General features: G+C 36.8%; 1 protein-coding gene across 8 annotated transcripts in view; it reads left to right on the forward strand.

Annotated features, from left to right (window-relative positions):
* The window catches only part of ICA1 (islet cell autoantigen 1), a 65,414-nt gene that overhangs the window by 25,409 nt on the left and 22,233 nt on the right, over nt 1-17,772 (forward strand). For all 8 annotated transcript variants that reach the window (XM_056484501.1, XM_056484502.1, XM_056484494.1 and 5 more), the window contains 2 exons: nt 16,292-16,417; nt 16,600-16,698. In XM_056484501.1, coding sequence (XP_056340476.1) covers nt 16,292-16,417; nt 16,600-16,698 — 225 coding nt within the window. The remainder of the gene's footprint in view (nt 1-16,291; nt 16,418-16,599; nt 16,699-17,772) is intronic.

Raw genomic sequence — 17,772 nt, forward strand, 5'->3', positions numbered from 1 at the left:
GTCAGAAAGATCTGAGTTGCTTTAGTAGACCATATGCTGGATATGAGGTGTGTGGCACTGTAATATGAAAAAGGAATTCTTGCTTTCATAATACCTGCTAGGAATCTGGGGTTATAAAGTCTATCACATTGATACAATTTTTATCAGCCTTGATTCAAAATTTTCCTTTAAAAAAGCCCCCACCTATTCTCTTTGGTGATTTAGGTTGCTGCTACTGCTGCTTGCTAGAAGAATATGTGAACTTCCAGGAGATTCAGTAATACTCTCTGCAAGGTAGCTCTGTCTCCTCTAAAATTAGTAAGATGGTGTCAAGCTGCACTCTGAGATCCACATCTTAGTGCAGCAATGTGATAGCAGAGACAGTGATAACAGGCTGCTCTTAGGAAATGATGATAAGCAACACCTACACATATCACTTCTTGTGACATGCCTCTGCCATCAAGAGTAGGTTGGGTTTCATTCTGGGAGGGAACAGCAATTAGAGCAGGGTTTTGAAGTAAGGTTTTTTTAGTGTGAAAGTATATGACATTGGAAATGCTAAATTTAGGGATTTACCTAGAAATTAGGGTAGTGAAAAACAAAGCACATAAAAAAGTGCTTTTCAATCAAAATTGTGGTTCTTGCTTTGTGGTTATTGCCTCTCCCTGTAAAAGCAAATGGAGTTCCAGTGCTGAGCATGTTTTCTTTGAGGAGTTTCTGCTATAATGTTCTTTCCAGCTTCTCCAATATCATATTTAGTAACATGAAGTGGAGAAACCAAAACATTACAAGATCTCACATACAAACTGCTCGAGCATTTTAAGGCACTTAGGAAAGATGTACCTCTTTTGAAAACGTAACCTTTAGGAGAAATGTTCATCACAGTAAAAGCATTTTATAGTCTTACAACTTTAAATTACCATTTCAAGTACCATTTGTAAGACTCAGAGTACATAATGATACAAAATCAATTATTTCCTGAAGCCATTTTGTGTATATTAAATACCACTGATGATTGTTACAGAGTTAAAAGCAAAGTAACAATGTGTGATGGAGATGCCTTTTTAAAAGCATAAGAGTATGCCACTTAAAAATAGAAGCAGACTTCTTGGAATAGATTACATCATCTTTAGAGGTATTGCTTGTGGAATATGGTTGCTTCCAGAGATTAATGCTTGCCCTTGAGAAATGGTTCATCATCTGTTCAGTTATTTTTAAGAAAGAAGAGTTTGAGGTGAGACTCTGAAAAATGGCTTTAAAGTAAAATAAAATTAAGTGCTAGATTACAGATACAATGTAGTTTTTTAACAACTTTATATGTAACCTTGCTGAAATCAAAAAAGATAGGTTACTGCTACATTTTCAGATTTTTATTTATATTGAGAAAAGGTAGGCAGATACATTAGACACATCCTAAAAATTTCTGTTCACCTAAATAGCAAAATATAAAATGTTTCAGAGTACAACAGATATTCTAAAAAAAATAAATAAATAAAAATCAGTGATTTAAATCAGTAGTCTTAGCTTTTATGTAAAAATTGGTTTTGGTCCCAGTATTAAAAAGACTCTCTCAAACATGTTGTAATAAAAATTAGGCTTCAGTAATTTTCTCATGTCTAGTAATTATAGAAATATGTAAATATTAAATTTAATATTGGATTTTAAAAATATAGGAATAACTGAACACTATTTTCTGAAATATTATTCTGAAAATGGAAAAGAAAAGATGACTGCCTAGATAGTTTCTATTGCTCACATGAAAACTCAAACCCTGCAAGCTGGTCTATGTGGGCAAAGCCTGTTACCCATGTGGATCATTTTGTAAATTCAGAACCTAAATGAAGTGTAAAAAATATGACCAGAGTAGGCTGTGAAAAGAGAAATGAGATTTGGAAAATTCCCTCAGCCTTAATAATCTGAAAAGGCTAGGAGGATAGCTAAAGAAATATTTTTTAAAAATAAATGAAATACAGATGTGACTGAACTGAGAGAATTCTGCAGAAGTGAAGAATAAACAGGAAGGGGAATACAGCTGTTAGGGAAAATACTGTTTACACAAGAGAACCAAGTTTTTCTATGGTCGCCCCTGCCCAGGAATTCTTCTTATGCTTTCCTAAAATGCTTGGGCACATGCATAATGTAGTCCATCTGCTTTTACTTCTTAAGGCCTTTGCTGTGCAGTTGTATGTTGCATAGACTCTGAATTATTAAATAGATGCTATGTTTGATTTTTCTCCTTCACATAATGAAACCAAATTAGATAGGATTAAAAAAAACCCCAACAAACAAAAGGTACTGTTTTAACAAAAAAAAAAAAAAAAAGGCAAATATTCCACCACCCTTGATTCAGGGTTCTGAACCCTGCTTAGATTTCAAATGTTGTTTTATCTGTAATAGCACACTATGAAGTCTAAAGAGCACCACAAAAAGATTTGGGTCTTTTTAATAAATGTGTACTCTTTCTTTTGAGTTTGTATCTTGACAAAATATGATTAAATTGCTTTGATGGAAACAAGCCATGTTTATTGATATATTGAATGCCAACCAAGAATAGCTATAACAATGCATGGGATTATTTACAACAGACTTTGTATTACAAATGAATCGTGATTACTAGTGGGTGCCACTTTATATTTTGTGATGAAAAGTTAAATAGAAAATGAAACACAAAACCTCAATTTACAGGACTTCTACTCCTGCATAGCACTGTAAACAGAGTGGCTTTGCACTCAGGACAGTGAGAGCATCTGGGGTCTGAATATTAAAGGAACTTGGTAATCATGTTGATTTTGTTAAAGGTATCTTTCATAAAGTATTGGTGTCACACCTAGCTAGGTTTTGCAACATGTGTCAGTGCCATTCCCTGGCAGTTTGTGCATCTGTTCATGCCACTGCCCTTTGCAATGGCTAAGGGGATCATGCAGGCTAGCTCACTGTAAAACAGTGAGCTTTCAATAGGGATATTGTTACTGCACCTGAATTTGAGCTTTTCAAGTCCCTTTGCCTAATTCCAACTTATTCAGTCCTCCCATCTGCTTTCTCAGAGGAAACTCAGATTCAAGTTACAACCTTGCTCAGGCCTTGAAGGATTTAATTTGGATGCACAGAAATGAAAAATATTAATTATATTTTTCCCTTTGAGGACTCTATCTAAAGGAGTCAAGAAGACCTCCAAATTATCTGCACTGAGATAAACTAAACTGTATAATTACTATATGAATACAGTCATGGGTATAGTAGACATGTGAGTTTATGCTATGTTCTTTACGTCACTGCTGGTCTTCAGTGTTCAAAAGCAGTAATTACCTGTCTCAGTTTCCTGCAGGGGCTGACTGTTTAATTGCTCTCCACTTGCCAGCATTTCCCTCTGTGCCATGTGTGACAACCATCCTTTGCTCTCAGGTTGTCTAATATGATTAACACAATTGAATTATGATAAGCTCAGCAATTCTCAGCACTTTCAACACTAAGTCCAGGTTATAGATGCTTTAGAGCTGTATGTGATCTTTCAAACTTGAAAGATCATATTTCTTCATTTTTTTCCATTAATCTTGGTTGGCCTGCTTCTTGCTACAAATCTTTGCAATAATTTTATGCAACTCATAGACTTATATACTAATAAAACATGACTCTTCGTTTTCAGACTATATATAGTTATTTGCATCTATGCAAAGAACTGTTGGGTTTTTATCAACTCCCTTATAGTAATTTCAGGAGAGCAGAGTTCAGTAGTTCTAAGTTTTCAGGACCATATTCTTTCCTAAGGAGGTTGTGTGTCCATGCATGAAAATGTGCACCTGTTTGTGGATTGGGAGAGTGAATCCAAGCACACTGTGGTTGTAATGACTCCTGTCTGCAGACTGACAGATGTATGTTCCCTACTGGAACTACATTTGGGTCTCATCATGCAAAAATCTATCCCCAAACTCTGAAATAATGCTGTTTAGATGAATGTCATTCTGTAAGCAATTTAAGAGTCTGCTGATCACGAGTATTTTCTTTGTATACCCTTGCTTCAAGGTCCCTGTTACTGGCAACAAGTGTTTTTTGGTCTTTTTTGCTTTCAGCCTAGTAAACCACATATTCTGGTTGGAAGAGTACTGAAACTTGTTTCCAACAGAAAGCTGAAGCATGTATTTAAAAGGCTTATTAAAGTAGAAAATAAACAGATGTTTTAACAGGGCTAGAAGTTATATATTTATTGCCTTCCTTTCATTTAAATTGTCATTTCATGTTTGTTCCCTTTTTAAAATAATTTGCATATTGATCCAAGCTGTAAAAATGAACACGATGGCTGTGAGGAAGCCATCCATATTAATAGTTTCAGGAGCATGATGTGTTCTCTGCTCTGTGATAGGCTGAGAAGGAGCCAGGAGATATAAGCTCTGAGAGGTGGAGCTGCTTTCATACACAGTTTATGCCTGTAATGACCCTCTGTGAATGAGCTGGGAGGAGAAGCTGTGGGCACTCCAGCTCTCAGCTGTCACATGTCTCACTGCATTAAAATCCCTCCTTTGATACAGTTTGAAGTTAAACATATTGACCATAAGTAGTTTGTCTTTATATTGGATAAAATAGGAGAGGCCTCATATAGCCAGTAGTAGTGTTAGCTGGAATGCTGCTGCTGGCTGTATCCCTTTATACCCCCATGAACCCTTCTTGGGAACACAAGCTACAGCTTTTTGGATCAAATCTGCTGAGGCCAGCTTCTGTCCTGCATGAAGTGGGGACACATTCACTTGGAGTTGATTTATTCCTGCACAGGCAGGAGATAGAGAAGTTGCTTGGCAACATATAAGGAATATGGGGATATGTATTTGAAGAGTAGGGGAAGATCTTTGGAAAGACAAAGACAGGAGTACGTATGACCTGTTTTCTGAGGAAGATGTATGGCTTTGCAGAGATGCTGCTTTTCTGAAAACTGATGCCTAGACGAAGCTGAACTGGAGCAGAGCTCTGTGTAAACACTCACTGTGTTTTGAGCATAACATCTCTCTATTTAGCTTAAAAATGTATTTTCCAAACATACATTCAAGTAAATCGCTCCTACTATGAAATAAGTCTTGTGTGAACATGCTTAGCATTTGTTTAATTCAAAATTTTTGTTAAAGCATCTTAACTAACCTGCAGAAAAGTAACATATCTTCATTTCTAGGGCTGTGAGCTCAAAAGCTCTTGAATGTTTTAAAATGGGGTGACTCAGGAATGGTTCTTTGCCTGAATTTTTATGTTGTGATGTGATCATAATTTCTATAATGACTCCGAGTGTGGTTCTGAAAAGTTGAAGACTATTACTACTTTCATCTTCTTAAAGTTAGCAGACTTTCTGAATTACAGAGGCAGTCTACATCATGTGTTTGACTCAGTTGCATGCTGTATTTGATAGAATTTTTTTTAAGCTGATGTATTTCCTGTGAATATTTCTTTGTATGTTTTGTTGTAATTGTTTTATTTTAAGCAATTGGATTCACATTCTGGGTCTGCACTGTGTGTTCTGTTTGTGAAAGCTGTTGTGAGTGTTTAAGCTAAAGACTTTAGTTTTTGGCTGGATGAACTTGTTGGACTGTGGATGTAATTTTGATCAGGGCTGTGTCCAGCTGCTGGATAAGTGGAAAGGATTCTGTAGACGTGTTGCTCTCCCTAAATGACACACTGTGTCTGCCTCCACTGGGCCATGCTAGAGGGGTAAAAATCAGGAGGGAGGAAAATACCACCTTAATTCTTGGTAATTCTTTAGAAAAAAACTTAAAGAGGTTTTCTATTGCTATTGGGCTGTACCTTTCAACCTGAGGTGTTTGTGATTTTTTTTCCCTATGAAGGGACTAAACTACTTAATAGTGGAGAAGGAATTATATTTCTATTGCTTCAGGGCAGCTGTTCAGAATGTTGTTATTTAGTACGGAGCTCTGTATTGCTTGCCACAAATAGTTTTTGTGTCTCAGAGAAATTTAATTTGGATGTAACAAAACTTTGCTCCTGCTAAGAGGTGTTTGGGTCCATGTTTTGCACTACGATAGTGCTGACAGTAGGGAAGAAAATATGTCAGATGTGCATCAAAAAAGGTTAAAACAGGCAAGGAAAAAAGCACATTCTCTTGAGACATCTATAATTAGAACATCTTGTTGATTGAATAGCAGAACTTTTTTCATGTGAATTTAGAGTACATGTAGTTGATGGGACTGTTCTGATGAAATGCCTAACCCAGAGGTAGGGCTATTTAAACAATATTTATTTTTAGCAAACTACCCTCTAAAAAATAGAGGGAAAAATTAGTTCTATATACATTTTCCCACACATTTAATGAAGACAATAGCACAGTTTAGTATTCCAGCCCCCACCTAAATAACATGAGTAAACATTTCTCTTGACAGACAACCCTCTAAGACTTGAAAGAAGAGAGGGGATTTGTGGTGGATGCTGAAAGATAAGCTAGGCCTGTCCAGGTAGATCCTGTAGGTTTTGGCAATTGGTTTCCAAAATTCAAAGCTCAAGTCTTAATGTATATGTAGACTTCTTACAATTTTTTTGAAAGGACTAAGATTTGGTCTACTCTCTGTACTGCAGTTGTAATTGTAGAAATGTTGGAGCACCCCTTCTCCAGATAAATCTGTGTGAGTGTAAAGCTTACAATCTGTCATACAGTTATAATACATAAAGCATTTCCATGTGATTTGTGTTACTTTAGCATGTTTGGGCATAGGCAGTGCTTGAATACACTCCGGCATCTCTAACCAGTTATACAAGTATGTAACTCATTACTTTGAATTTTTGTAGTGGAAAATCTGTAGTTACACAGGTATTACATTGGAAAAGTTCATTTGGAGTATCTGTGCTACCTTAGACCACAGAACAGAGAGTTCTTCTGGCATAAGAAGATGCTGTGCTGGTCTAAATCCAGCAGAGCAAACTCTCAAACTCCCCATCATGTGCAAATGTGCCTCAGGGTTACTTTATTCTTCAGACAAAAATCCACTGTCTGTGCATCATCTTTCTTCATTCATGTCCAATGGTGGCGACTAGGGAGCTGCATAAAGCAAATAAACAGTGGTGTTTTCTTTTAGTACTGTGACCAGTGGAAACATCACACGACATAGGGGTTTTTTTCCTGTAGAATTGTCCATTTGCCTTCTGAACCAATATAAATTCTGGCCATCCCCAATGCATGGCTGTGATCAAAGGCCTGCCCTGCAGACACAGATGTTGTGTGAAGATCCCCTCACTTCTTGATGTGTTCAGTATAATGCCCTCTGGTTCCTGTGTTGGCTGAGGTCTCATCATTTACAAGTTTTGTATCTGTGGTATGATGGCCTTCCATCATACTCCTCCTTACTCATATATTTTTTTCTGGCCTGGTAAGCCCTCATACATCTTTTTAAAGAAATTAATTTACATATTTGGTCAGATATTTTGTTGTTGCCTGCCTTTTTTTCCCCATTGCTAAGCCTGTATTGATCTGTGTTTTCAGATCCAACTTGGCTTTCAGTTGAAGAAAAATACAGAGTGAAAAGTCATGTCCCTGTATAATATTTATGGAATCACACCCATAAAGTGTGAGGAGGTTCTCATTTTTCCCCATCCTTAAAGAGACTCAAGAGAGTTGAATAAGGTACATTATAAAACAGCAGGAATAAACACAAGGCTGGGGAGGAAGTGAGGCAGTAGAGAAAAAAAAGAGAGAAAGGAGTGAAATAAATGTCTGTGTGTTTGCATAAAAGGGAGAGGGAGAGCTATTCAATTTCTGTGATTGCCATCACTAAATATATCAGAAGATGGTACAACCAACCTTTGTTTTTTTTGGAGGGGAAAAAAGGAAGAATATTCAAGCTAGCCATAACCTTATATCCTCACAGGGTTCAGAGAATTGCTCACATCTGCTGACTGTCAGAGGTTGTGAGGTAAGCAGTTCTGGCCGTGGTTTACTCATTACTGCCAGGCTGAAGCTGCATGGTGTGTGAGCCAACAGGCTGAAGGCAGTAAAATTTTTACAGGCCAAATACTGAAAAACTGAAGGGGGAAATGTGGCAGAAATGTGGCAGAAAGACCAAATTTCATATACGACTGAAAAAAAAGTCCACAGAGAATTCCTGGTGCATATCCATGGACTAGTGCTTTGGTAGATATCTGTATATCTTTTAGAAAAAAATTATTTGTTAGGATTTAAAAATAATAGCAGTTAATTCAGTGTAATACCTAATGACATATTTTCCTACAGTAGGTTTTTCTATTTATTCTATATTTTGCCATTAAAGTAAAAATTGCAGCAAAGCTCATTCAGCACATTGGTTTTTAACATGGCATTCTCCTTGACCTGGACTGGAGTCATCAATCTCAAACAGGAGGAAACACACATGCCTCTGACCCAAAGTAATGAGAGGATAATAACAGAGCTAGAAATTAGGGCAAAGTTACATAGGCAAGAGAAAATCAAAGCATGAGGCTTTAGGGTCAAAGAAGAGAACAGAGAATGCTAGCTGTACTCCATCTGTGATATATTTGTATCCTGAGCACAATGGCCTCATCTTCAGTGACTGGAGGTACAAACAACAAAACTGTATGCTTGAAGTTCTGGATTAAGGGGTTCTTTTGTGTATTTAATCACAATTTCATCTCTTTTGTATATTTAATTCTTTTCTCCCAGCAGCAAACTGCTAATTGCAGCTCTACAACTACAATTGAAAGCTTTTTGCAAGAGTTTTTGTGAAGGTCTAATGTAAAGATATAGCTTCACTGTAAGCCAGTGAGGTCTCTTGGTGCAGTTTGAGCAAGCACAGATCACAGTCCACATCTCTGCATTGCAAACCTGGAGAGGAGATTTTCAAAAAGTGTAATACAGGGACTAGGGAATCGAGTTAAGATGGGATCTTTCTAAGTCAATCTGTCTCATTTAACAGTAGCAAGATGAAAAGTTGGTTAGACCACAATACATAAGGTGCTATCCTTTCATCAGGAATTTATCAAGAATCATGGCTTGGAAGCTATCACTAAATGAATTAAAAGGGTAAATAAGGCACACATTCAAATACTTATGGCTGTTTTTAGCAATAATGGAAATTTTCTGGCTGTCATTTAGGTTAGGATTTATCAAACATAATTTCAGACATGTGCTCTGTAGATATCTACACCTGAATTGGTTGATGAAAATTCCCTTTATAGTCCAGTGGAGAGAAACAGGATAATATGAAGTGAATTCTAGTGTCAGTTGTTTGTGTTTACTAGATCTCCATCTACAACACAGGCCACAAGGTAACAAGGTGGATGCCAAAGCCTGGGCTAGGCACACCTTGCATACTTCTGTGGGTGGAAGGTGTGCCTGAGGATAAGTGCAGGAGTAGTATTTTGTGATGCTCATTGCTGATTTGCACTGCCCTTAACCTCTCTGATGAAATACATAGCAGGATTTCCTCCAATTGCTGGAGCAATACTCCAGCAAGGCTTTTCTCGAAAACCTGTGGAGCTTCCCAAAGCTGTCTTAGGTGTGAATGACCAAGGGGATAGGTGTGTGCACAGGGTCAAATTCTGGTAAAAACTGAGCCAAAACAGTGATGACAATTTTGAGAAGTCATAATGGCTCTCCTCAAGAACTCCCATAGACCATGTCCTAATAGGACATTTGAAAATCACAAAATTGGAGAAAATATAATACACATTTTGGTGCTTCTTGGAGTTTAAAATTTTGTCCACAGATTTTATCCACAGATACCAAATTTTTCTAATAAAATTGTTTTAATATACTGAAAGAAAAGTAAATTAAGTAAATTGTAGCACATTTGTATGGCAAAGTTTGCATGAAAGCTGCTAAGTTTGGGGGAATACCATTTTGGTTATAATGTGACTTTTTTTACTGTTTTTTTTTTTCTCTAGGCTTCATTATAGCATAAGGAGGGCAAAATACATGTTTAAGTCATGGAGATTTGATGGTTCTGACTAGAATAAAAAATGTCAGTATTAAATGAAAAAAACCTTTTAATCAACTTATACTGACTTTAAGGTCAACTGTTTGTAAACAGTTGATATTTCATATTGAGTTTTCAGGCAGAGAAACATGATCTGGTCCCAGTAAATACAGGGAAATGCAGCTACTGTTACACTAATCCATGTTATGATCCATTTGTCTATATTCTGTTATGCAGTAATATAGCATTGCTTGTGCTTTTTTTCTTTTTTTGTCTTAATTTTATTTTGTGTACTTTAGCACTCTTCTTCTATTGCTTACACTGAGTTCCAGGACTGCCATGAAGAATTAAATTTAAAATCTATGGGTAATTATGGCAGGTAATATTCTAGTGGGTATTTGCAGTTATTTCAGTTGATATTAATTTCATTGGATTATGTTGGATATCACTGTGTTTTAGTGGAGTATTTTATCTCACCATGAATATTTCAGCCATTAGAAAAAAGGTCTTTGGTGGCTTAGAAGTTTTTGTGTTGTCTTTTATCCTGTGATAGAGTTGCCTGGTTCAAGTCTGTATATAATGGGAGATTTCTACCACTTCAGGACATCAGAAAGTTGTATCATCTTCCTTCCCAGAATCTTTGTCTCTTGCAGTGTTACTGACCTAATACATCTTTAATTCAGCTTTCACCTACTTGCTGTCTCTCCACATGAATTTGCCAATATATTTAAGGTACCTCAAAATACAAACATAAGTGCTTTTTCAAAGCTGACATGCCAGTTTTTTTGTGGCAGAAAGGCAGACAGTACTTTTTGCAGAATCATAGAGTGGTTTGGTTTTAAAGATCATCTAGTTCCAACCCCTCTGTCGTGGGCAGGGACACCCTCCACAGAAGGTGTTTGGTTGGTTTCCAGAGTGAGGCTGGTAGACATGAAATGGTAATTAAGTTCTTTGTATGAATTGCAACATGACTGCAAATTTAGAGTAGAGTGAGGTGCATAGGGCTTTTGCACAAGCACAGACAATGATCATTAAGTCCAAAATGGCAAATTTAAGAAATGTATTATTGGAACTTGTTCTTCACTAAAATTATCTTAATTCAAATTTCAAGTATAGTTTCATTTCTTGAAGAAATTTGGGCATCACATCTACTCAGCTTCAGACTTAAAGATATGATTTGGATCTGTTTATACTGTCCAAGTAGTTTTCCCTTTAGCTAGATATAGCTTACTTACAACATTTCATCTGACAAAATTAATTTCTACCAATGTTTCTAATCAGATAATAAATAAATATTTTAATAACCAGGATTGAAGCATATGAACAGAAGTATGCCCACTCTTCTTTAACCATTTTTTATGTGTTATTCTTGAAAAATGATAGAGGAGGGATTAATGAATGCAATAAATACTATTTCAACCCAAGGGAACAGTTCAGTGAAAGTATAGTCTGCGAAATGTAGAATATACCAAAGCACACAGAAATCAGGTTTCATACTGTGCAAGGCATTGGAAGTCTGTACCTTCCATGTGGAAAAGTTTAGTTGCAGGCATTATTTTGTATTAAAGATTACCTTTTCTGCTCTCTGACTGTGCATCATCAATCTTCAATTAAAAAGAAAAATAAACCAGTGAGTACTTAGTTATGCTCACGTGAAAGTGTAATGGGTGCTGCTTATCAAAACACCACTCAAACTATGAAATTAGTAGTTTGTGGGACCTGCTAATCTAGTTCCTTACGTTTTCTGTGCCATATTCAGAAATGCTGTAAGCTGTGCTCTATGGTAAATACTTGGTCCTCAAACTACAGTTTGATTTTATTTTCATGTAGTCTTTACAGTCATCAGGTATGCCAGAAGGTGCTATACTCGTTTAATGCAAAGGTCTGCACTGATTCCATCTGCTGGTAGAGTTTACCCAGAGCCCTGAACAGGAAGGTTTGCTGTATTCCAGGCATTTTTCCCCCTTGATTTACTTTTCCCCCTCCTTCCAGCCTATACACACATTGTGCATGCTTTTCAGATCGAGTAAGTGAGAGGTTTGGTGACAAATTAGACTAAAAGCATCTGTTTCTCCTTCTATGCTGGAAATGCTGAGACAAAAATACACTGTATGTAAAGTGAGTTAGTACATTTATCCAACATAATTTTGGAGATGGTGCTTCACTAGCTGAATTGTCCCTGAAATTAGGCTACTTCTGAAAATACATTTTGCATTTTATAGGAGACTGAAAGAAAGTAGTAACACAGATGTACTGTAGACAACATAAAGACTCCTTGAAAGTACAAGGCAAATCTGTATTGTAGTAACTGAACATATTGAATAAAGTTTTTTAACTGGGTCTGAGGATTTTTTTTTTTTTAATGTTAGCATGCTTGAAGATCAGAATTTTTCTGTTTGAATAAAGATTTCCCACATACCTGCTGGAAAGCAGATCTTTGGGGAAGGATGTAGGGGTACTGGTGGATAACAAGCTGTCCATGAGCCAGCAATGCCCTTGTGGCCAAGAAGGTCAATGGTATCCTGGAGTTCACTAGGTAAACATTGCCAGCAGGTCAAGGGAGATGATCCTGCCCTTCTACTCTGCCCTAGTGAGGCCACACCTGGAGTGCTGTGTCCAATTCTGGGCTCCTCAGTGAAAAAAAGACATAGAGCTCCTGGATTGGGTCCAGTGGGGGGTGACAAAGATGGTTTAGGGACTGAAGCATCTCTCTTGCAAGGAAGGGCTGAGGGAGCTGGCCCTGTTCAGACTCTGGAAGAGGTGACTGAGAAAGGACTTTCTCAATGTCTGTCAGTATCTGAAGGGAGGGTGCCAAAAGGATGGACCAGGCTCTTCTCAGTGGTGCCAAGCAACAGGACAAAAGGCACTGGGCAGAAACTGATGCACAGGAAATTCTAGCTGAACATGAGGAAGAACTTCTTTACTGTGCAGGTGACCACACACTGGAATAGAAAATCTGTGAGTCTCTGTCACTGGAGATATTCAAGAGTTGTCTGGACCCAATCCTGTGCTGTGTGCTTTGGGATGGCCCTGCTTGAGCAGGGAGGTTGAATCAGAGGATTCACTGTGGTCCCTTCCAACCATTTTGTGATACTGTTTAGGAAACTGTGTCAGCAAATATTTGCCCTTACAATCAAGCATTCTAGAATCTGACTTTTGAGCCCCCAGGATTTAGGATTGTAGCATTTCAGTCCATTGAAATTATTTCAGGTTTTTCTGGCATCTTATAGTTTATCAAGCTGTTGATTGAATAAGATAATGCTTTCCAAATTTGTTTTCTTGTGTGCTCTTTATGAATATTGAACTTGGGTGTTTGCATTGGGAAATTAAAAGCAGGTTGCTCCAGATTGCTGCTTAGAAAAAGAGAAAGAGTAACAATCTTTTTTTATGTCAAGAGTAGTATAAGATTTTCTTGTATAATATAAACCTTACATCTAGCACCTACAGTTTCAGATGCTTAGAAGATCATTCATCATAAAATGTTCAGGTTGTGTTAGGATCAAGGTGTTTCTGCTAGGGTCAGTAAAATCCTGACAGTTTTCAGACCAGGATTTTCAAGAAATTTTATATGTTCAGCCTTAGTAAACTTAAATATATGAGTAAAAATTTTCAGTACTGAGACCACAATGAGGTCTTGTCTCTCATGTCTTAAGAGAGTAATTGCAGAGAAAGGAGAAGAAGATTAGTATGTATTGTATCAGCTTTCCCTTGAGTAGAGAACCAAAGGTTCATTCTGATAACTTGTGTGGTATTAAGTAGATTATGCTTTGTGAGCACTAAGATTTTATACCTAATTCCTGAAGCCAACAAGTAATCTTAAAAGATGTCTAATAATAATTTCAATTGAAAATGCATTTATTGGCCCAGATAAGGAGCAAAAGGTTATGCTGCTGTAGTGTGTGATGTTCTTTCTTGGTTGTCCTGCACTGCTGCTGAAAGAAAGAATACTTCTGTTCAATAAACTTTCAATATATCAAAAAACCTAAAAACATCCTTAATTTAATAGTTTTTATATTATCACATCTTTCCTCATTGGCAAGAGAAATGTGTAGCATTTGGTAATGCAGCATTAAATATCTTGAATCATCTGTATGAGTGTGATAATCATAAGAGTTTGTATTCCACAAAGTGTTGTGGATCACCTCTTTCCCTTTATGAATGCTTTAGTTTTTAAAAGAGATGCTAATGACATGTTCAGTTAAGATAAATGCCAACCTTGTTCTTTGCTAAATGTCTCTGAAGAGTGTTTGCAGAAAGACTGCAATTCAAACTATACAGGTGCTTTTGTTTTATGGATATTTCCTCCTTTCTTAAGGAGTTAGAGTAGGAATTCATAATTACATTTAGTAGTGCTTTTGTTTTTTTTTAAATTGTCCCTCACCATCTCTGGCAGAGTATTTATAGTCCCCAAAACTAACATTCTTTGCTCACTTGCACTTTCAGTCTACAAAGCCACAGCTGTTCTTACTGTGCTTTCACCAGTGCTGTGATATATCAAGTAGGAAAGGGATTCTATTCTCAGCTGCAGCATTGTAAAATATAGTTATATATGTGGCACATTTCCATTTACATCAGTTGAATATCTCTGAATTTTCATGGCCGTAACTAAGATCAGTTTTTTCAAAACCCTACATCTCTTACTTAAATCCCTACCTATTGCAGCAATTCTTTATGGCAAAAAATGTGTGTAATCCCAAGTTTGGATTTCAGTTAGAAGTGCTTTTTTGCATAGGCCCATGATTTTCTTCACAGCTCTCCTTTTCACAGTGAAGTTGTAACTGTGCTCTCAGGCACTTGAAGCTAAAGCAAATAAAGCATCTGAGGACCTAACATGGGACAATGTCTTTATCCAGCACTGGATGAAGCTTCTACACTTCCCCTGCCACTGCTCCTATCTTCTTCTGCTGCTCAGTTTTGGAGGTCCATAAGCTCTTTACCCATGTGCTATTTTGGCTGGACAGCTGTGCCTGGGATGGCACTCCTGGCCTGGATAGCATGGTGCCTTGCTTGGGCTTCCTTCAGGCACAAGATAGAAGTGTGGCAATCCTTGGGGATCCCAAACTAAGAGGCAGCCTCAGCTCATGCCACTGTAACTCTGACTGGGTAAGGCTTTCCATGAAATTCAAATCTGTCTCTACCTGACTAAAACATCTCCTAACTACCTAAGAAGTCCTTCATCTTCTGGAGATGCGTCTATTTTATTTTTTTTTTAACTCTTCAACATGCACAGACAACAAGCAAGTCATCAGATGATGGCATTTCAGATTACATTATGAGATGTGTGTATTTGTCCTTACTGCACAAGGCACTTGCTGCAAAGTTCCAGGTTCACTTCTGAAGATCAGGAGCCCAAAAGTTTGACAAATCTTTGACTGAGTTTGCATATTCTAGACAAAATGATTTTAGGCTCCAAGTTAGGCCAGAAAATGAAAGAAATGTATAATTTACTTCAATAGTTTGTTTTCTTTGTCAAACATTTTATTTTTGGGGTAAATATTTTATTTTAAGTATGAATGAGTTATAGGAAATTCATTATGTTTTGTGGTTTGATTGTTTCCTATTCCATTGGAAGAAAACTATAATAAAATTTGTTTACAGAATTTAAACAAATATCTTCCATTAATATAATATTTGTGTAGTGTGCCACAAAAATGGAAAATCCTGGATACCAAAATGCCTACATCAGCCTTCTACCCTGGTACCAGATCACGTCAGTGTTGTTGTCAAGCATGTGCAGTTTGTGGAACAGGGTGTTATTAATGTGCTTAATGTACATGTGTATGTAGTTAATAGGTGATAGAAAAATAATTTGAAAAAGTAAAATGCCTTGAAACTGAAATTTTTAATTCCTAGGTAAAGAGGACTTGATATTTTTCTGGTAAACAGAAAAAGCACTCTCGTCTTAGAACGAGAACTTTTATGAGTGAAAATTTTTGTAGCGATCCAAAGATATTGAAGTGCTTATATCATTTTAGATAGACTTTAAACCTTGTCAGTGTCATTTATCTCTTACTATAGGGACGTGGAAATGTCTCTGACTGTGCACCTGTGTATTATGTAATAAACTTTCAGATCCAAATTTGTTGGTTGGGCTTTGAATTTTTCTTTCTTGAAAGAGATACCAATATAAGTATCTTTTCCAGTTGTTCTCAGTGTATATTTTATAGTAATATCCATCATACAAAACGGGTTAGAAAACAAAAATTCTTCACTGAATATATTACAAAAAGCAACAATAGAGAAGATAGTAAGAGTACCATTTTTCAGCCAGTTTATCTTAATTTCAGGGGGATTTATGAAAATAAAACTGTAATTGAGTCTGTTCAGTTGTCTGATTTTCCTAGAGGTTGTGTTAGCTTGCTCTTTCCTTAAAAGTGGAGGAAAAAACCACTACATAACAATTATCCTTTTGTGTGAAGGTTCAAGCACAAGTGCGACACGCAAAACTCAACTTTGACAAACTGAAGACTGATGTCTGTCAAAAAGTGGATCTTCTGGGAGCGAGCAGATGCAACCTCCTTTCTCATGTGTTAACAACATATCAGGTATCCAAGGAAAATGTTGACCTCTGAAAGACTGTTTTCCTGTTAATGTGGCTTTTCAAGAGGTTACCATGGCAGTATTAAACTGTAAGAATATGTAGCTAGCGTTGGAGGCAAGATGTGAAATTTGCACTGAAAACAGATTTGTGTTAACATTGGCACTGAAATTTTGCCCTGCCTTACAGACAACACTACTTCATTTTTGGGAAAAAACTTCACACACGATGGCAGCCATCCATGAAAGTTTCAAAGGTTATCAGCCATATGAATTCACTATGTTAAAGGTAAGGAATATATAGATATATACATTTACCCAGTGGTAATGATAAGAGATCATACAAGGATGTAGAAAACACATGTTGATATTTTTTTCCATATATTTTCTGACACTTTTATCCCTGTTCTGCCTTTTCATTTAAATACAGGTTTTCTGTTTAATGTCCTTCTGACCAGCTGTGCTGCTGGGCTCTTTTCTTACCTTCCTGATGTCAAAAGGTTTCTGAGGATGTTTTTATCTTTGCTTTGGTCCAAAACAATTTCAGTCTAATTTGTGTAGGTAGCCTGTATTGTTGCTGCGTATTTATTCTTCATGCTCTTTTGTATCTAAAAATTTAATTATTTGAACAACACATAGGATGTTTCAAGAGGTATAATAACATTTGGACATCTTGGAGAGCAACTTGGAGAGAAAATGCACCTGTTTTGGTTTACCCTTGTGATGGAGGATGAAAGACATTTGGGGATGCTTTGTACCTTTTGAACTTCCTCCTGTGAAACATGTCACCATGATTTAAATTTGAAATTAAATTGGGAATCTGTGATAAAGAAATACCATCTATATTGAACCTACACATATAACAAGCACTCCCTTGATGCAAAAAGTAATTGTAAAAATGGTTGGGCATATTGTAGTGTGTTTAGAATGCAGCCTTTTTTATGAAAATCTTAACCAATTATAGTGCTCACCTCCTGCACTGAAAAGATGTGATTTCCTGTTTTTGCACTGATATGTATGCTGATAAATGATGCTAATCAGGAGATAGTTTAAAACTATAGGATTTCATGTAATTCTGTGCTTTCAGAAAAACAGCTGCTTGGGAGTTAGACTATGTTACTGGCTTTTAGGATCAGAGGTCTTTTTCTTTCAGTCTCTAGAATGTGGGGTTATTTTCTATACCAAAGCCTTCTCCACAATCTCTTGTCCACAACTATTAGTTTCTGATTGTTTCCATCAAATGATTGCTAGGGTGATTAAATCAGAATCTGGTGATTGCATCAGGTGAGATTGTGTTTCCTAAGAGAATGGATGTTGGTTGCTGCTTCAGTTGCATTACTAGGTTAAGTGAGCTCTGCTTGTC

This window comes from Oenanthe melanoleuca, chromosome 2 (assembly GCF_029582105.1).
Source record: "Oenanthe melanoleuca isolate GR-GAL-2019-014 chromosome 2, OMel1.0, whole genome shotgun sequence".
NCBI classification, from domain to species: domain Eukaryota; kingdom Metazoa; phylum Chordata; class Aves; order Passeriformes; family Muscicapidae; genus Oenanthe; species Oenanthe melanoleuca.